Genomic DNA, 19,356 nt, shown 5'->3' on the forward strand with positions numbered 1-19,356 from the left:
ACCTGCTGTCCCCCACTGTGGTTCCTATGGACCTGCCAGCCACCCCTCACCCTCCAAGCAGCCCAGTGGGAGGCAACACAGACAGTCGCAGCCAGGGTCAGTGGCAGGTAGATTTTATTGGCTTGGGACTAGGACACACCAGGGATCCTCCCCCACGGCAGGGTCTGGGGGCAAGGTTGAAGATCAAATCTGATGGTCACTTGTGGTAGAATCGCGGGTTCTGGCTGTGCTGGATGAAGGGGAGCCGAGGGCCAGGCTGGCTGGTGGTTGCAAAGCCCGACTGGCAGCGGTGATGAAAGGAGGGCTTTGTCAGTGTGTGTGCCCTCCCTTACACTCCAGGCCCAACTGAGAGCCATCCCAAGGGAGGAAGGGAAAATGGGGGTGGGGACCAGCTATCCGACCCAGTCCTGTTTCCCTGTTGTGTAGGAATTCTCACAGGCTGGATTACCACCCTTACCTTTCCGGCTGGCTGCATCTGCACAGGGAGCTGGGGTGAGGCCAGGAGTCCAGGGGCTGGATGCAGAGCTTGGGGATGCATGGGGCGCAGGGAGGACTGCAGAGAACAAAGTTAGCTGAGGCAGCCTGTGGCTCCCCTTAGCATAGGTAGCCCTTCCCTGACCTCGCAAGGCTCCACTCACTGAGTCAGAGAAGCCCGTCTGTTGGTTAGCGTGTTCCATTTGTTTTTGCAAGGACAGGGCACCACCAGGCTGGAGGAACCCTAGGTGGGAAGGAAGGGTGTAAAGTGAGTAGAGAATGGGGAAAGGAGGAAGGGAGGACCCGTGGAACTGGGCCCCTGCGTGGGGTGTCCGTCACCTGTCTGGGTGGGCTGGAAGTGGCTGTGCACGGCATAGGGCTGAGGCTGCGGCTGAGACAGGTACTGTACTGCAGGAAATGCGGAAGGTGCTGAGGAGGCAAGAGACAGTCATGAGAACCTCCTTGTAGCCTGTTCCACACTCCTCCCTCTGGGCCTTGAGGAAAGCTCTCTTCCTCCTTTCCCACCGCTGACCTCTGAGCTGCTGACTAGGACTGTAGGCAGGCTGTGTGGGTCCGTAGTGAGGTGGGGGCTGAGCAGTCCCATAGGCGCCGCCCGGGCTGCCTTGGAATTGCCCATGCTCTGGGGTCCCTGCAAAAGCAGCTGCTGAGCCCACGTAGTGCCGGGTCTAAGGAGAAAAGATGAGAACTCACTGCCTGTAAACTCCATGAAGCAAGAACTCAAGTGACTGTGCCCCATTTCCCCTACACAGTTTGGTGGGACACACTCATGACTTCAGTGCTGGCTGGTAAGCATGCTGGGGTCTGGGTGGTAGTAGTAGGGAAAAAAATTCAGCCTAGACACCCATTTCTACTGTTCTTACCGTAAGCACTTGGGGTCCAAACATCTGTTTGGCTCTGTCTGCTGCCATGAGGGTGCCTGGGCGATTGTGTCCTCCAGGGCTCCCTAGAGAGGGAGTGGGGCTTCATGATGCTGAAATGAGGCAGCAACCTACCAGAAGGCGCATTCTGACAAGCAGTTTCTTTAATCCTCACCCTGCATGCTGAGGAGGTGAGTTCCAGTGTGAACGGTCAGGCCTTGCTGGTATGCTGCTGATGTCAGAGTGGTCAGGTCACTGGAGGGAAAGGAAGGCAGGTCAAAGACAAGTCCGTCCCATCCCGTTCCCCACCCCCCTCCCCGTCCCGTTTGCCATTAAACACTGATGTTTTGTTACCTGATCCCAGTTACACTTTGGGCCCAATTTTATTTTTAGCTCTCCAATCTCACCTCTGCTCTTTTCGTCTCCGTTTTTCTTCCTCATGTAAAACTTTCTTGAGCTGCAGGAAAAGCTGATGTTTCTCTTCCTGTAGGGCTAAAAGCTTCTCCTGCAACTTCAGGATCTGGGGAGGGGAGAGAAGGTGAAGGCAGGAGAGCCAAGAGAAGAAGGAGCTAGGAGAGATGAAAAGACTGCTTACTTGTTCCTTGGTTTCCTCTAGTGACATTCTCTCTTCCATCTCCTTTTTCTTCCTTCTCTCCTGCTCTTCCTTCATCTTCTGTTCCATCATCTTGTCCACCTCTTCCTCCTCTGGAATAAGAGGCAGAACGAGAAAGTGGCAGGAGGATTAAACAATTAGAATGTTAGAGAATGAAGACCGGCAAAAACTGGTTATCCCAGTGCTCTTGGTACTTGCTCCAGTGCCAAGAGCACTGAGAGGGGACAGGCTTCCCCATCACTGCGAGGGGGCTGGGACGGGGAGGTTTCTTAGGTGCTCTCCAAGGTCCTTCCCAGCTCCAGGGCGCTGGAGTTTAGGTGTGGCCTCTAATCCCCACCACAACGGGGCTGTCCATCCCTCTAGATTCGGCCGCCGTGCACTGGTCTGCCCGTGGGTGGGGGGTCAGCCCTGGGAGAGCGGTGCTCCCCGGGCCGTGCATCCTCCCGCTTTGGCCCCGTCTCACCCTGCCGCTTGCGCTCCCGCTCCATCATGATGTGCCGGTGCAACGCCCTGGCCATGGCGTTGGAAAGCTTGGGGCGCTCCAGGAGCGCAGGCATGGTGCTGCCGGGGGCGATCGGGCCGTGGGCGCCCGGCTCTGTCGCTGGCTGCCAGACCTCGGGCCGGGCCTACGGGGAGGCGGGCGCTCAGGGGGAGCACGCCGGGCCGGGCGGAAGCCGCCCGCCCGCTGCCCCGGTCACGTGCCCACCGCCCGGCCCGGCCCTCAGCGCGGCTCCTCCGCGTGCGCGGGCGGGGGTCTCGGCGCTCCCGCCCCCTGCCCGCCACCCGGGCGCCGGCCCCTCCCTACCCGCCTTCTCGTCGCTTTCTCCGCGGCCTCCCGAGCGCCTGGGCCGCGGCGTCACATCCGGCCGCTCGGCCGAATCCTTCCGGAGTCGGGGCGGCTGCGGGCTCGCGGGTTGGGCTGGGTGGGGCGGTGGGGCGGCGGGGCGGGGCAGGCGGTAGCGCCCGCGACGGGTGCCCGCGGTGTCCAAACGCCTCCGTTGCGCCCCGGCCGCGCACCGCGAAACGCCCCTACCGGGCCGACCCCGCGGGCGGAGTCCCTGATGTGGCGGGGCCGGGGCTCCTCCGGGAGGCGAGAGGCGCGCGCGAGAGAGGCCGAGGCGGCTGCTCTGAGACGGCGTTTATTGGCTCCTTAGAAATCAGAGTCAGTAACAACTGTACAGAGGCCCGACCCCCGGCGCCGCCTTCCCCACTCCCGCCTGGGCCGGAAAAGCAGCTTCATGTGGGGCACCGGGAGACTCCTCTGGGATTCACAGTAACCAGAACAGAAACGGAAATAAATTAAGTGTATGGGGGAGGAGTCGCGGGGAGTCGTGCTCCCCAGATCAGTGCATGGAGAGGGTTCCCCAGGGCCTGCGGCCGGGCTCCCCGCTGCGCCTTCACCTCGGAGGGAGGGACTGTCCGGGCCCTGGGCACGGAGACAGCTCCGCTTCCCAGCTAGTCTGAGAGTCTGCCCGCATGCTCCTGTGCATCTGCCAGGCTGAGCACTGAGCATGCCGTGGGTCGCTGGAGTGAGGTGGTGGCAGTCGTCATTCAGAGTCCACGGGCCGAGGCCCAACTGTGCTTGTAGTGGTGCGGCCTCACCCCTCACTCCACCCGTACCAGCAGGGCATAGAGGAGTGCGGCCCCCTTCTCCTTGGTTACCCACTCAAGTTCGGCTGGGCTGAAGTGAGGGTCGGGAGGCTCTCTGAGGGCAGCGGAAGGGGGTCCGGGGGTGTAGGAGCCAGGGCGCACACACACCTGGAACGCCACCTGGGCCTGGTGTGTCTGCTGGGATTTGGGGTCCCGGAATCTGTCAGGCAAGAAGCATAAATAGGGCAGTGAGACCTATGGGCCCAGGACCTCTCCCCCTTTCCAGCTGCCACCACAGTTAGCAGCTGGCCTTGCTGTTCTCAGGAAGCACTCTCTCCTTACAGGGACCTGGCTCTAGCCGTCCTCTCTACTTGAAATGGCCTTCCTCCCAATGCCTGCTCGCCTAACTCCCTCCTGCCTTCTCCAAGTCTTTACTCAAATCTCACCTTCTTAATGATGTCTACCCGGACCACCCTATACCGTACGCCCGCTCCAACCACACTTCTGACCCACTTCACTCTTTTTGTTTCCATCGTACTTACTTGTCACCTTTAAAAATACTAAATACTTATTATGCATAAACGTTCTAGAGCAAGAGAGGGCATAACTTCCACATGCCCAGGGCTCCCTTCTTTGTTCTCTGTGATAGGACAAAATAAGTGGTACTTGTGCAAAGACTGTGTGAAGAATGGGCTGGGTAGAGACTGAGGAACTAGGGAGACAAGGTGGGAGAGGAGAGGGAATCATGGAGACCCACATGGCCCCAGGCCCCCCCTTCCTGTGTACTCACTGCACTTTGGATGCCAGGGCCTCAGCCCCAGCATATTGGAGGGAGGGGGAAAGCAGCACTGGAGGGGGCTGCTGCTCTCGAGGAGGCGCGCAGTTCTCGCCAGGCTCCTCAAACTCCAGCCCAGGCTCTCCCTTCAAGGGCCGGCAGCTCAGGATGGAAGCAGTGCCTGTGAGGAGAGCTGGGTCAGGATGGCCCCCCCACGGCCCACGGGCCCAGCCTGCCCGGCCTCTGCCGGTGCCGCGGTACCTGCTCCCAGCTCCCCCCGGTCCAGCACCCTCCGGACGGCTGCCACGTTGCTCCCATGATACGCCATGTGCCACTTCTTGGTTAGTGTCCCAGCCTCCAGGCGGGGATTCACCCTACGAGGTGGACAGATAGGACAAAGGTCACTGGCTCCCCGAGGTCATTCCCCAGACAAGAAGTTTTGTCTTCCACCATACACCCTCTCGGGGGCAAAGAACAGTGAGAGAGAAGCATGACCCTGCCCCATACGTACCTGAGGTTGAACCTGCACCAGCCAAAGGGCAGAGCGTATTCCCGCGGGGGCTCCCCACGGCGCCTGTGGGCCTCATCCCCTCGAAGCTTCCGGCAAGACTCACAGTAGCACAGGCTGCGCTTCGGCGGAGGCATGAAATAATCCTCTGTGGAGAGTGAGTGGTGGACTTTGTGGCATGGCTCCCACCCTGGGTCTCAGCCATGTGGCCTCTTTGCTACTGGTCTCCAGGGCTCTGGCCATGGCCCTGGGCTGGGCCGGGAACGAGCCAGGTTCTGGGGGACTGGGGACTCACCAGGAAGCAGCAGCAGTTCCTGGAAACGGGAGCACAGGGCGTGGTACTCACAGCTCTTGAGGGGGCTAGCAGTGGGCGGTGGACCCCAGCACACACTCTCCTTGATACCTGAGGGAGCAGAGGGGGCACAGGTCATGGGACCCGGGGCCAGAAGTACAAGGTGGGGGTGAGGTGGGATCCTGGCCCCTTCGGCTGGCTCACCATCCACCATGTCAGCTTTCTCCATGTCCCCTTGGGTTCCAGCACTCTTTCCACTGGCAGCCCCTGGTTCAGGGGTCACAATTGTCACCTGCAGACGAGAGGGGTGGTCAGCCAGAGTGTGACCAGCCCCCAGAGCCTGCTGATCCCCTCCTTGAACTCCAGACTTCCCCTGTCCTCGGACAGCCCAGCCTCCCAGGCACCACTCCTCCCCACCTCCGCTGCCACTAACCTGCTCACACTGCCCGTAGAGGTCCACGAGCGCATGGCAGGGCTGGGGGACATCTGGCACAGCCACTCCCTGGTCCATCCCATTGATGTGAAGATGCAGCCCCCCAGAGCTGTCTAGCCGCAGTCCCAGGATGGTGCCTTCAGGACACGTGTCCAGATTTGGCCCAAACTTCTCACAGATCTGGGAGGAGAGACCTGCTGTCTTCCCAGAGATCAGACTCCCACCGGCAGCAGCCACCCCTGCCCTTCACTAAGCTTCGGGTCGCCAGTCCCTGGGCTTTGCCTCCACACTTGCCCACTGCCCAGGCTCTGCCCCTGCTTCAGTTACCTAGACTCCACCTCCCCCAGCCCCACCCCCCCGCAACATTCTCCACGGCAGGGATGTAGGAGGAGACGATGAGCCCGAGACTGTCCAGGTAACGCCGCTCACACCCTTGCCCATCCGCTACAGGACGCCTTTATACCTACGGTCCTAGCTCCAGGGCTAGGGGCCCTCTTCTCCCTCTTGGCCAGCCCCTCCCCCTTCTCTCTGCTCCCTACCCACCTTGAGACCGTTGTGGAAAACCCCGCGGCCCCGCAGCAGCCAGGCTGCCCGTTTGAGAGCACAGGCAGAAGCAGGGAAGTTGAGCCTCTCCGGTGGGCAGGTGATGACTCCCAGGACAAGGGAAGATGTCCACTGCCGGTTCAAGAAGTCTATCCGTACCTGGGGAGAAGGCAACCACTCCGCAATCATGGCCTCCTACAAAGAGGTCACCCACCCTGCAGGACGGGGCTCCTCACCCCAGCCAGGAAGAGAAGATGGCACCCCGCAGTGTGGCCTGGGATGCCACCCCTTCTGATGCCTGGACGGACCGGAAACTGCAAACTCAGCTGCGTCCTTCTCTCTTTCAGCCTTGGTCTTGCTATTGCTTCTAAAAGGATTCTTATCCCCACGGGCTTTCTTCACCTGCCTAACTCTGACATCTTGTAGTCTGCAGCGTAAGACCCCCTCCTCTGGAAAGCATGCCCTGTTCTCACATATAGAATCAGGAGTCTCCCTGGCATCCCTCAGGCCCTCCCCACTGCTTCCCTCGTCACAGGCCCCAGGTGGGTACTTCCTGGAAACTGATCTACAACTGCCACCACAGGATATGAACAAAAGCCCAGGAAGCTCACCCAAAGGGCATGCCTTCCACTTTGTCCTCAACCTGGAAAAGCCTCTCTGCAGGACGGTTGGCCCTGGGTCACCTTGAGCAAGAGAAGCTGGGGACAAGGAGGTGAGGCCCACCTGGACCAGCAGCTGGGGCACCAGGGGCTGGTTGATGACAACGATGCCCTGGTTGTAGCTGGCCACTCGTGTAGCTGTGCGGTTCCCGTTGGACAAGAGAATATTCTTCCCATGGTTCTCCAGGAACTCGAGGGCTGTGGGCATAACAGCCACTTGATTCTGGCCCTGGTGTGGAGGAGAGACTGAGCTGCGGGGCGGCCGACGCAAGGCCTGAGCCACCCCACTGGGCTTGACACAGAGCCTGCAGATAAGCCTCTGCCCACCCAGGGCTGGATCAGAGAACCTGAAGACGACCTAACGGGCCACCAACGGCCCATCCCTGTGCCCGGTGGGCCCTGCTGCTGCCTCTTACTTCCAGGCTGTGCTCCTCGCCCTCATCCTCCTCCTCGCCCTCGCTGCCAGTGTCCGAGCTGGGGGAAGGAGGCTGGGTGCCTTCTGGCTCGTCCAGCCTGGTGGAGCTGACAATAGAAACACTCCGCACTGGCCCATACAGATCCAACACGGCCCACACGCTCTGGGGGCACACAGACCCGGAAGTCAGAGATCAGTGGAGGACCTCAACCCCACTCCCAGACCCGACGCAGGTCTTGGGTCTACCTTGGCAATGCCGGTGGCTGCAGGCCCCATATCCTCTCCATCTACCAGGACGTGCATCGTGTCATCTGCCCCTCGGCGAATGCCCACACGGCTCCCCACCTAGGGCCAAGGTGAGGCAAGGACAAGTGCTCAGCCCGCCTCTCCCCGCCACCCCGACCCCCAGGCCCGCCCCGGTCCCTGAAGTCAGCTGCTTCACCCCCAGCCTCTCGAGGTTCCGGCCATAGTTCATCCTCTGGAGCTGCCCGTCGCGCCTCACTTCACAGCTGGACACCATCCAGGTGGTCTGAGTCCGGAGCTCTGGCAGGGAGGGAGGCAGCCCCGGGCCACTGCCCGCTCCAGGCCCCATCTCCCCCGGCGCTAGTGTGGTCAGCCCTAGCCGGAGGGAACCAGCCCACTTCTCATCCAGCTCCTCCACTTTCACCTGTGAGAGAGAGGAACTCTCGGTGGCACTGTGGGGCAGGAGGGTGGGAAGCAGTCTGGCCCTGCTGTGAAGGGTCCGCCACCTCCTCTGTCACATCGCCACGGCCCACCTCAAAGACCTCCTCGGTCTTGAGCTCCTTGGTGCTGAAGACGAGGCCGTGGGCGTAGCCGGCCGCACGCACCGCCCTCGTGCCGTCTTCCTCCAGGGTGATGTTCTTGCCGCAAGCACTGTGGAATCGGTGAGCCACGCCAGCCGCTGTGGAAAGATGGCACCAGAGGAAGGGGGAGGACTGGGGCAGCAGGCTTCAGACAGGACACAGGCAAAGCTTTCAGGTGAAGCAGGAAGTTGACGTGGAGGTCCCATCTCCAGTGCTCCCTCAAGACCCCTGACTCCTCTTTCACCGTGGCGAGACCCAGTCCTAAACCTGCCACGCCCAGCTATGGAGTCCCGGCCCACTGGTGGCGGGGAAGGGTCCAGGCCCTGTGTACCAGGTGTAACCTCCTCCCCTCTTCTTGGCTGCTTCCCACCACGGGTTGATCCCTCCCCCTTCCCCTCGGTCTGCAGCTGCTGCAGCCAGCCTATCTCTGAACAGCTTTCGTGACCTGGAAACTGCATCCCCCAGGCCCACAGCAGGCAGGCAGAGCCCTCCCTCCTTCCCTGCCGGCTGAACCTGGGGAGTGCAGGGGGAATGACTTCTCAGTGGCGGTGTTGCTGGTCGCCAGGCTGTTGTCCATGGGGCCGGTGGCATTGGTGATGGACACTTGGACACACTGGCCATATAGATCCACTACTGCATACACCTCTGGGTAAGAAAGGAAGGGGTCAGGAGCCTGATAGCCGGGGGTGGGCTGGGCTGAAGGTGGCAGGGCGAAAGCCACAGAGTAGTCACCTTTACCGGGAGGCAAGCCTGAGCAGGCAGCGCCTTGGTCCTGGCCGTTGATGAAGTAGTGCAGATCGCCCTTGGCAGTGCGCATCATGCCGATGCGGGCACCCGTGCCTAGTGCGTCAAGGTCACACCCGTAGTTGTTGCGCATGGTGTTACCGTCTTGCATGATGGCTGTGCCGCTGGGGGGATGACAGAAGGAGTAGGTCAGCCTCCCGGCTTCCTCTCCCCACACAGGACTCTGCCCAGTCTCTGCTTGTCGGAACCCTCCAGTGCCTCGGACTGGGATCTCGATCTGGGGTCTGAGACCCAATCTTGTGTCCTTCATCCCTGAGATCCCCCCCGGGAAAAGCAGGAGCTGCCCTAAGGGTCTGGGGGGAGGGCTTCCCAGAATCGAAGGGACTGGGCAGCCAGAACCCCCAGGTCTGTCATCGTCTATGGCCACCACATGCGCCAACTCTGCGTCCCTCATCCCAGCCAGCTCCACCCAGCCCCGCCCAGCTGGTCCCCAAAGCAGACAGCCCAACCTCAGCATCCACGTATCGTAGTCAATGTCCGTCATAGTGTTGGGGAATTCAAGGTCCTCAGGCCGAATAGCGGTCACTCCTGGAAGGAGGCAGGGGTGGGTCTGAGCCGAGCCCCCAGCCTCCTGCAGCCAGCACCCGACCCGCGCGCGCGCACACCCACACACACACACGTGCCCCTCACCAGCCTCGATGGAGCCTGACCAGCGGTCTACCATCTTCTGAATGACAATTTCAAACAGCTCTCCATCCCTCAGGGCCCTGCCAGGGAGAATGGCCATCAGACAGGCCCTACTTGGGTGGCCGACGCTGGGTAGTAGGAAGGTGGGGACATGAAATCCCGACACTGACCGGTTGGAGATGACGATGGCATCGTTGAACTCGCTGCGGCAGTTGTGGCGGAGCGCAGTGCGGCCGCCGTTGGTGATGACTGCGTTGCTGCCGTGCAGCTGGTGGAAGCGGAGGTCGGAGCCCCCGGCCCCTGATGACGGGGAGCTTGGAGACACCTGGTTGTTCCCCTCAGGGAGTGGCTCAGGGACCTGGGGCACCTCTGCAAGAGTGGACCTCACCCATTAGGATTACAGTTGTCTCTGAGGCCTCCCAAGGCCACCCCGACCCCTGCCCAGCCCGGCCCTCACCCACGTCGTCCACAATGGTGGCCTGGGCTGCCTGGCCATAGAGATCGACGACAGCATAGACGCCCGGGGGCACGTTCCAGGCGGCGGGGCCCTGAGTCATCCCATTGACAAAGAAGTGGAGAGTCCCGTCCTCCCGTCGCACCACGCCCACCGTGTCCCCTGCCTTGGAAGAAGGGGGGCTGGAGTGAGGAGTCAGGCGGAGTTCCTGCCTGGGCTGGTCCCGCAGCAGCCCCACCTTGCCTACCTCCCCACTGCCGACACCTGGCGGTACCCCCACTCTCCCACCTTGAGCCGGTCCAGGTTGTGCCCATATTCGTCCAAGATGGTCGTCCCATTGTGCATCACCCCATTCCCTGTCATCATCCAGGTCCCTAGGGGGACAAGGAGTGGCAGAGGCCATAAGGGGGAAGCCAGGGCTCCCCTCCTTTACATAGCGGTCCCCACGTTACTCCCCAAAGCCATTAGCCCAGCCTGCCTTTTCTTTGACAGTTGCTTTCTTCCCAGAGCAGGGCAAGAAAACTCTGCAGTTCCCAAGCCAGCCACAGGCCCTGTCCACATGGCACTCCTCAGCCACTGAACGCGTCGTCATAAATGTGACAAGTGAAAGCGGGGCCAGAGAACAAGCTTCAGGGCTTCAGGGACGGCTTCCCCCCTAGCACCCTATCTTGGCCCTGCCCTTCTTGGGAGCTCACCAGAGCGCAAGTTGGTCATGGTGGAGGGCAACTGGAGGTAGGCAGGGTTGTGGGTGGTGACACCAATCTCAATGGAGCCAGCCCATTTGTCCACCATCTTGTCGATGCGCACCTGGAACACCTCTCCGTCCCGCAGGGCTCTGCTGCTCAGCACCACGCCATGATTGAAGTCGTCGGTGGCACTGAGGGCACAGCAAGTGGGGACTCAGATCCCGACACACATACTGAGTGTGCCAAAGCTCAGCCCAGAGATGCCTGTCCGACACCCACTGCCCAAGTCAAGCAGCCACACTTCACACTCCAAGAGGCCCCCCTTCTCTGTCCAGGACGCCCCACCCCAGACTCCTGCTGCCTCCCACTGCCCCACTCCTCCCCCCAATCCCATCAGAGCCCCTCCGCAGGCTTCTCCCCACCCCATGGGCCATACTGGGGCCTCAGGGCAGTGCGTCCCTCGTGGGTGATGGCTGCCTTCTGCCCACAGTTGGGGTGGAAGAGCAGGCGCTCGGGTTCTGCCTGGGCCGCAGGAGCAGCCCGGCGGAGGGCACCCTCAGGGGACAGCGCCCGCAGGATGGCATTGTTCCGGCGTAGGCGGTCACTGTGGTTGTTATTGTGGACGATGGTCACCTTCACAGCCATCCCATACAAGTCCACCACACCGTACACCACTGGGGGCGTCAAGGGGGTAGCCACGCCTGCGGGGGTGGAAGGCACAGGGAATGGGGGGATGAGGGGAGAAGGGTCAATATAGGGAGATGGAGTATGAAACAGGCAAGAGAATGAGATACAGACCCCCTCAGAGCAAAAGCCCTGGCCCAGCTGCTCTCTCTGAGCTTCCCCTTACCCTGATCAATGCCATTAATGAAGAAGTGTAGGGCAGAGTTGGACTTCCTCGTGAGACCAATGTGGTCGCCCTCCTATTCAAAGCAGAAAAATAACAGCCTGGAATCCATTCACAATCAGGCTCCAGACTTGTCCTGGGGACTGTGAGAACAGAGTGGTCTTCGAGCCTTCCCACCACACCATGCGACAGGGAAACAGCTCCAAAAGGCTCCCATGTGTCTCAGACCACTCTGAATGCTCAAGGCAAGTCAGGCACTATGTTAAACCAGTTTATCATCACCGACTTATTAACCTTCATGACAATCTGTCGAAAACTACTGACAGGTTCATTTCTAGACACTGAGAAGAAACAACTACCAAAGAGGGTAAGTTTCTTGCTGCAGGTCACTATCACAAATGGCCTAACAGAGAAAGGAATTGAACCCATCTGACTCCCAAATCTGAGTGCCTAACTGTTGGGCAACCCTGCCTTCTCAGAAGGAGCCTTCAAGCAAAAGATAAAGGGCCTTGCTCTAGGTCAGAGAGCACAGTGCCCAGGCAGGGCTGCACAGTACCCGGGCGCCCCTGGAGAGTGGCCCGCGCTTTGAGCCCACCCTCACCTGCAGCTCATCCAGACTGAATTCACAGTACTCCCGGCGGGTGCCCTTGCCGTTGGTCAGGATCCCGCAGCCACTCATCATGATGGTGCCTGGGGGGAAGCAGACACCCTGGTTAGGGTATGGGCTCCCTTCACCTCAGCAACCACAGGCCACGCCCACCCTGCCGGGGGCTGGTACCTGACTGCAGGTTGGTCATGGTGGCTGGGTACTCCAGATTGTTGGGGTTGTGGGTGGTGACACCAATCTCAATGGAGCCTGACCACTTATCTACGAGCTTGTCGATGCGGATCTTGGGTGCAGTGACAGTGGAAGGGAGAGGCGGGGAATGTAAATGCAGAGAAAAAACTCTGCGCCTTTGGCTCTTCCCCAGGCCACCCCTGCCCCCTTCCAGCATCAAGCACCATCTCTAGCTCCCAGAGGGTGAGGTGCCAGCCAGACCCCAGGACCTTGCACACCTCAAACATCTCATTGTCCCGGAGTGGGCGGTTGGTCATGACAACCCCGTTGTTGAATTCATCCAGGGGCCGGCGGCGCTCTGCCGTCTTATTATTGTTGCTGAGTTTGATGAGGGTCCCACACTTCTCATGAAAAAGGAGGGCATCGTTGGAAGTGAGGATGGGTGAGGTGGCAGTGCCACTAGGCCCCGGTGCTTCCCCTGCCGGTGGGGAGCTCAGGTTCACATTTAGGAGCCCCCCGTTGTAGGCAGACAGGATGGCGTTGCTCACCACCTCGGAGAGCTCCATGCTGGCAAATTCTGCAATAGCAGGGCGGAGGAAGGAAGCAGAAGTGAGTCTTTTCATCCTCAGGCTTGCCGCGCTCCCCCTACCCCTCTCCTGAGGTCCCTCCCTGTCCACCTCACTTCCCGCCCCCCTTCCCGGGGCCTCCCCGGAGCCCTCACCATTATGCGACTCAAGGCTGTTAGGAAACGTCTCCGGCCGGGCCTGCGCGGGGGACACCATGAAGGCTGGGGACCAGGTGGGATAGGAGGGGAATAAGGGTTCAGCCCCTGCTGCAGGGCCCACAGCCAGGACACCCCTCCTGTAGCCCCTGCTCTCCCCTTCAACAGACTCGGGGGTCTGAGTGGCCCTGCCCATACCCCACTTGTCACTACATTTCCCCCATTCCTTCAGCCATTCTCTCTGCCCCACCCCTCCACCGCTGCCCCAGCTGTGTTCTCACCTTCATCCCCAGAGGTCCCCTGTTCAGCCAAGGCAGAATCTTCAGCGGGGGCAGAGGGCTCGAGGGGAGGTGTGGGGATGGGAGTAGGGGGGCTGAAGCCCGGTTCAGGGGGTAGCACGGTGATCTGGGTGCACTTGCCGTAAAGGTCCACGACGGCCCAGACACGAGCTGGCAGGCCCGTGGCGGCCACACCGCAATCCCGCCCATTCACCCAGAGCCGCAGCTCCCCGCCAGCCGTGCGCTCCACGCCCACACGGTCCCCTTCGCCAAGCTGGTCCAGGTCCTGCCCATACTCCTCCAGCACAGAACGTCCATCCCTCAGCACCGAGCAGCCTGACACTACCCACGAGCCCCCCTTCAGCCCCGTGGCGCTGCTTGGGAAGTCCAGCACACTGGGGTCCAGTGCCGTCACCCCAATCTCGATGGAGCCACTCCAGGAGTTGACCTGTGATGGGGTGGTGGACAGGGACTCAGGATGGGCCACGAATGGGTCTCCCACCACTAGGAAGCCACATTTCACAGGCCACTGTGTCCCCCTCTTCCCACCTCTCAGACAGCTAACTGGCTTTGCTCTCTTGAGACACGAGGCATCACCATCCAGAGATCCAGTCCCACAAGGTATTTTCTGGACTCTGGTCTCAGGGGATGGTTGGGCCCGCTCTCCTTTAGCAACTCTGCTTTGCACTGTGGGTGCTCACTGTCTACAACACCATGCCTTTCCCCACCACGCTGGCTAAATTCCCTGGCCCCAGCCCCTTGCCGCCTCTAACTTCCCTGGTCTCTGTGGCCCCTCAACCAGCCAAATTCACAGCTCTCCGTGTCCATGTTCCTTGCTCTTGTAGATGGCTTTCTTCCTCCTTGTACATGGCCTAATTCTCTCCTAGGCTCTGGCTGCACTCAAACTCACTCTCCTCCCAAATTCTACCTCTGTGCATCCAGCCTCTTCACCACATTATGCACAGGCACACACACCTCTTGCTCCTTGAGTATCTCTCTTCACCCATCTTTCTGGCCAAACCGGTGAGTTTGTCCTTCAATGGTTGTTCTTTTTTTGGTTATCTCTGACACTTCTGACATCTCTCCATCCTCCAACTCCCCAAAATTGTTCCAGATCTGTTCCCTAGTCATTATAGTGGGTGGGGCCCCATGTCCCTTCCCTGCTCCTGGGTCTTAAGAAAACTCAAGCTCTCCTTGAGACTGAATGTTTCCGTTTCACGGTCCCTTCCCGCCCATCACCTGGTGTCCTGTCTGGCGGTTCCCTCTCGGTACCCGGTGATGTGGACTACCCTGGCTGGCCTCCCCCATCTCCTTCCAGTCCCCTCCCACCACCCTCCACATCTCGCTTCCGCGGCCCCAGCTCCGCACCTTGCGGTCGATGCGGACGGTGAAGATGCGTCCATCGCGCAAGGGTTCCCGGCTCAACACCAGCCCGTGATTAAACTCCTGGCCCGGCTGCTGCCGCCGCGCTGTACGCCCACAGGCCGATAGGCTCACCAAGCGCCCGGTGCGCGGGTGCAGCTCCCCGCCGCTGCCCGGACCCCCGCCGGACCCCGGTCCTGGGCCGCTCCCGCCGGGGGGGCCCCCACCCCCACCCGGGCCCGGCCCGGGGCCTCCCCCAGAGCCCCCACTCCCACCCGACCCCGCCGCCATCGCCGCTGACACCGGGGCCGCGCGACAGCCGCGCTTGGCGGCACCGTGGCAACCGCGGTGCACGAACGCCCTGAGGGAATAGGACCCGGGGTGGGGGGTGGGTGGGGGTGGGGCCAGATATGCTTTACGGCAGTGCCGGGCAATAAAGCATCCCGGGTTAGGGAACTAAGGACTACCACGGTGGGAAGAGAAAGGACGACAGGGTCGGGCAGGTTTGCTTTACGACACGGGCGAGGTGACGGAGTGGCTCCAGAGGAGTGAAGACGGGCTGGGAGCTTTTGCGACAGTGCAAGAAACGACTGCCGCAGGCATCTTTACGACGCGGGGGGGCAGGTAGTTGGTGCCCAAACACGTTCAGCTTTGCGACAGCTGCACCGACGACCCCGCCTTCGTCGAGGCAGGCAACACCTTGAAGTATTCGCTTTACGGCAAGGGAAGGAGGGGTCTTTCCTTCGCTCCGCGCGCTTCGAAGCGGTGCGAGCGGGGTCCGAGCTCCCAGAGCGGGGAACTGGCAGCTTTGTAAAGGAAAATATCTGCCCTCCCTACCACTGAGACCGATTATGTCTTTCGAGAGTGTCGTAGTCCCTCCACTTTGTATCACAACTCTCCGCAGAGGCAGAGCGGCCCGGCTTTGGGGGGAAAAAAAGCTCGCGGATGTTTCTAGTCAAGCGTATCTTGAACACCAGTCCAACCAAACTTAGGTTTTAAAGCCACGAATAAAGAATCCAAAGGAACCCCGGCGGGAAGTTTCAAGCAAAGGCGCTGACATTCCCCAGATTCCCCCAGAGCTATCAACAAACCCCCAGCACACCTCCTTCGACGCTCACGCTAAGGTTGGAGAACTGTGACGTCACAAATAGGCTTCACGCCCCACGGCCAGGACCCCTGACTACGATTGGATAATTCGGATAAGGGCAGAGATAGGGGAGAAAGGCGGGAACAAATCCCAGAGACAAAGAAAAGTCTTAGGGTGGGACAGAAGAGGAGGGGCAAGCGGAGAGGCTCCCAGCCCGAGGTCCCTATACAGTTTTGAATCCGCCCCCCGTGGCTCCAGGGAGCAGTGGGGGAGGGGACCCAGACCTCGCCCAAGCGTCCCCAGCCCGCCGCGGTGGGGGCGGGGCTGTATGGTGCAGGGAGGCGGGGCGGGGTAGCTGAGAGTGGCCCCCTAGTGGGGCCATGGAAAAGCAGGAATCTCTGGGGACTGCTAGAGGCCTCGACGGAGAATCTCCTGGAGGGCCAACCAGGGGAGTGCCCAGAGGCATCGGAGGAGTCGAGGCAGGCGCCGGGCTGCCCTCCGGAGTAGCCATATTTCACGGTTCTGGGCCCGCCGTACACTCCGGGGGAACCGTAATTGGCAGTCCTGGTTCTAGCCAGCCCTCTGGAGGGACAGCAGTCCTCAGTTCCGGCCTCAACCGGCATCCTGGGTCCGGTACACACCCTGGCGGGCTTAATCCCCCCTTCCCTGGAACCAATGTATCCGGGACGTCCAACCTGGGGTCCGGGGGGCCTGGGTTGTACAACTCGGGATACATTCCGCACTCCGGGTCAACTTGCATGCACCCCGACAAACCCTGTGAGGACCGGCCCCGGAGCATACTAAAAAACAGCAGCTCCACCGTGGTGCACAAATCCCCCAGGGCGGAGAGGTAAGGAGCCCGGGAGGAAGGGATTCCAGACACTAGAGGAGGCGGAGTCAGGGGAGAAGGGGCGGAGTGCCAAGAACTAAAAGTGAGAGTAGGTGAGGGTAATTGGGTGGGAAATCTGAGGTTCCTAGCCTTTGAGAGAGTAGCAGGTACCGGATAAGAGAGTCAGCATGTACCCTGACTACATCGTATGTGATTGTCATCAGGTGTGACCCCATCCCCAGCCTCCTACACCTCTGGAACTACAAGGGGGTGTAAGAAACAGTTTTTGAATGACTGTAAGCATGAGGGCGGTGAGGAGGAGGGCACTAGAAGGTTTCCTCCCCCTTTTTTGTGTCCTTCTCTCACCAGAAGGAAAAAGTCTCAGCGCTGGGATGAAATGAATATTCTGGCGACCTACCACCCTGCTGACAAGGACTATGGATTTATGAAGGTGGATGAGCCTCGCACTCCCTACCACAGGTGCTGAGCCCTCAGCCCTAGCCCTTCATCCCAGACTCTCTTCCCTACTCAAAGGAGTGGGGGCCTGCCTGCTATCCCCTTCTGAGGCACTGCTTCCTCCCTCCTGTGCAGGCTGCAGGACAGCGATGAAGACCTGCTCGCGGGAACCTCTCACACAATGACTCCTGAGGATCTAGCAGAGAGGTGAGAGTCCTGCCAGAAATCAGTAGGGAAGTGGGGCCTCTTCCTCCCTCCACCCCTGGACTCAGGTCTGAACCAGCTCTGCCTTCGGGCCCCCCCAAATGGGAGGTACTACAATTCGGATCAGGACTCACCCAGGCCAAAGTGGGGGAGTCAGCCAGCTTGGCCCCATCTACCACCTGCTCCCATTGTTCTCTCCCTTCCGTGCCCCCAACTGGTCTCCCTCCCCTTCAGGTTTGCAACAATGGACAATTTCTGCCCCAAGGTCTTCCTGTACAGTGACAACAGAAGCTCAGGGTCTTCAGACAACTTTTCCAAGACACGTGAGATGTGGGGTGGGGATTGAGTGGAAAGGGGGGTGGCCTGAGCCTTCAGCGAGAGCCTGGCAGGAAAGCCAAGCTCTGACACTGGCCCACAGAATCCAGCGATTTTGAAAAGCGCCGGAAGGCACACTACAATGAAGGAAAGTTCCTCAAGGCTCCGAAAAACCTGCCCTTGGATAATAACAAGAACAGCAGTGTGGGTAGTGTCAGTATGAGCAGTGGCAGTCGAGGTGTGATGCTGGCCTCAGAGCCCAGGCCTGTGGAGAGAGGAGGGGCAAGAGGACTGACCGGAGGAGTCAAAGATGAGCTTGGCCTGGTGGCCAGGAACCACATCCTAGAAGTCAAAGGTTAGCTATGGTGGGGCCCCAGGGACCCAAGGTAATTGTAGTCCAGAACCTTCTCCACCATAGTCTGTCTTCCTCAGGGCCCTGCTGGCTGACAGGGAAGTCGTGCTGGAAGGTGACCCCAGGGAAGACAGAGGGCAGCTGGAGTGGGGTCCTCAGGATAGTTCCCCAAGCTGGCTGGGGAGGAGGAACAGAAAGCCCAAGGGAACCGTGGCGGGTGGAAAAGTCACTGACGTTTTTCTAAAATGGGAGGAGGTGATAGAAGTGAGATGAGAACCTGGGGCTTGAGCTTCTCCCCGGTGCTTGGGGGTCACAGTGGAGATGGTGGCCTGTATTCGCTAGGCGGCCATATGACTCAGATTGATTTGGATGACTTCTCAGCTTCCCCTGCCTTAAGAAATCAGTCCCCAGCTTCATCCACCACTGTCGTGTTGGAGAAGGAAATTGATCTGCGACGCAAGGAGTATTGTAGCAAAGGAAGATACCTGAGGTGCTCTCCCCACCCTGAACTTGAGGAGGACACAGAAGATGAGCAGCAGACCAGTGAGAGCTGGGCTGGGTCAGCCTGGGAGCGGGGCGGTGGCCGAGAACCAACAGACTGATGGGTGCCCCAACCCTGATCCTGTGATGCTTCCAGGCTCCACAAGCTTGAATTGGGTGACTGAGAATCCCATAAGCACTGAGGTCCGTCTGCTGGACCACACTGGAAGCCCCTCGCAGGATTACAAGGCCACCGAGAGTTCCCTGAAGGTGACAGTGATGTCATCGAAGCCTGGTGAGGGCACCAGGCCACTATCTCACCAGGCCTGGCTCTTGGCAAGCTCCCATCCCCCCAGCCCCCACTCCCTTCAGGCCAGTAGATCAGCAGCAGGTGATGAGCGAGGCCCTCAACATCCTTGTGTGCAATGTGGATTGTATGGAGGGGACCCAGGGAGGCTCAGAGGGATTGGGACCTCCTGCCAGCTTAGCACCACCACTGCCCCTATGCCTCCTTCCTGATTCCTCTCTGCCACCTACCCTGCTCCAGGGACTGCCCCGTCCTCCAAAGACAGTGGGTCCCGAGCAATGTCTGGCTGGTGTCAGTGGCTGGTATCCAAGGGGCTGAACTGGCAAAGCACCGAAGGCTCAGAGAGGGAACCTGGAAGCCACCCAAACTCCTCAAACAAAAACCAGCACAGATGTGAGCCTGAGCAGGGGCAAGGGGCTGGCCAGGGAGGGAGAGTGGGTGGGTTCTAGGGAGTCAGGGGGTCACATGGGCCAGATCTTTTGCCTGCTGCAAGAAAGCCACTCACCCAGTCCCTCCTCTCTCCAGATGAAACCCTGCAGCTCCAGTGGACTCAGGAGGAGGAAGCCAGACAATGGAAACTGTAGCCAGCTGGGGATGGGGTGGGGGCCAACCTGTCCCCGCCCTCACCACCCTTGGTAGGGGTAGACAATAAAGAGAAGAAGAGCAGAAGTCTGGGTATTGGGGGTCCAGGCTGGGCCTGAGCTGTCATTGAGGAGTGGGGGGCAGAAAGGGAAGTTCACACACAGGAAACCACAGGCAAGAAGA

The 19,356-nt window shown here is 60.2% G+C and overlaps 3 protein-coding genes across 7 annotated transcripts; 1 reads left to right on the plus strand and 2 right to left on the minus strand.

Moving 5' to 3' along the window:
- Positions 1-97: 97 nt before the first annotated feature.
- On the minus strand, positions 98-2,893 carry GPS2 (G protein pathway suppressor 2). Its single transcript, XM_036835645.1, has 11 exons — positions 2,771-2,893; positions 2,429-2,591; positions 1,948-2,057; positions 1,760-1,872; positions 1,528-1,607; positions 1,356-1,438; positions 1,007-1,160; positions 814-903; positions 639-718; positions 458-553; positions 98-280 (listed from the first exon to the last, which is right to left on the minus strand). The coding sequence occupies exons 2-11, from the start codon at positions 2,520-2,522 to the stop codon at positions 197-199; spliced, it is 984 nt and encodes a 327-aa protein (XP_036691540.1). The 5' UTR covers positions 2,523-2,591; positions 2,771-2,893; the 3' UTR covers positions 98-196.
- A 142-nt stretch (positions 2,894-3,035) lies between these two features.
- Positions 3,036-14,852, minus strand: NEURL4 (neuralized E3 ubiquitin protein ligase 4). 3 transcript variants are annotated; one of them, XM_036835642.1, is made up of 29 exons: positions 14,568-14,852; positions 13,203-13,647; positions 12,922-12,987; positions 12,479-12,777; positions 12,201-12,312; positions 12,024-12,112; positions 11,426-11,498; positions 11,012-11,276; positions 10,585-10,766; positions 10,178-10,263; positions 9,893-10,055; positions 9,606-9,804; positions 9,439-9,515; positions 9,258-9,336; positions 8,737-8,912; positions 8,518-8,649; positions 7,957-8,102; positions 7,623-7,847; positions 7,427-7,525; positions 7,182-7,343; positions 6,830-6,994; positions 6,107-6,265; positions 5,564-5,743; positions 5,335-5,422; positions 5,134-5,241; positions 4,842-4,986; positions 4,592-4,704; positions 4,346-4,511; positions 3,036-3,775 (listed from the first exon to the last, which is right to left on the minus strand). In XM_036835642.1, exons 1-29 carry the CDS (start codon positions 14,850-14,852, stop codon positions 3,571-3,573), a joined length of 4,689 nt encoding a protein of 1,562 aa, XP_036691537.1. In that variant the 3' UTR covers positions 3,036-3,570. The 3 variants fall into 3 exon arrangements, with proteins under 3 accessions (XP_036691537.1, XP_036691538.1, XP_036691539.1); XM_036835643.1 differs by having other exon boundaries at positions 3,087-3,775; positions 8,743-8,912; XM_036835644.1 differs by lacking the exon at positions 12,922-12,987 and having other exon boundaries at positions 3,571-3,775; positions 8,743-8,912.
- Positions 14,853-16,018: 1,166 nt separating this feature from the next.
- Positions 16,019-19,259, plus strand: LOC118887425. 3 transcript variants are annotated; one of them, XR_005017998.1, is made up of 9 exons: positions 16,019-16,498; positions 16,847-16,957; positions 17,069-17,140; positions 17,372-17,460; positions 17,556-17,807; positions 18,147-18,347; positions 18,442-18,554; positions 18,832-18,984; positions 19,117-19,179. XR_005017998.1 is itself a non-coding variant. In XM_036838238.1 (9 exons), exons 1-9 carry the CDS (start codon positions 16,029-16,031, stop codon positions 19,173-19,175), a joined length of 1,545 nt encoding a protein of 514 aa, XP_036694133.1. In that variant the 5' UTR covers positions 16,019-16,028; the 3' UTR covers positions 19,176-19,259. The 3 variants fall into 3 exon arrangements, 2 of the variants coding, with proteins under 2 accessions (XP_036694133.1, XP_036694134.1); XM_036838238.1 differs by having other exon boundaries at positions 18,442-18,579; positions 19,117-19,259; XM_036838239.1 differs by having other exon boundaries at positions 18,186-18,347; positions 18,442-18,579; positions 19,117-19,259.
- The last annotated feature ends 97 nt before the right edge of the window (positions 19,260-19,356 follow it).

The sequence above is a fragment of the Balaenoptera musculus genome, chromosome 20, assembly GCF_009873245.2.
Source record: "Balaenoptera musculus isolate JJ_BM4_2016_0621 chromosome 20, mBalMus1.pri.v3, whole genome shotgun sequence".
NCBI classification, from domain to species: domain Eukaryota; kingdom Metazoa; phylum Chordata; class Mammalia; order Artiodactyla; family Balaenopteridae; genus Balaenoptera; species Balaenoptera musculus.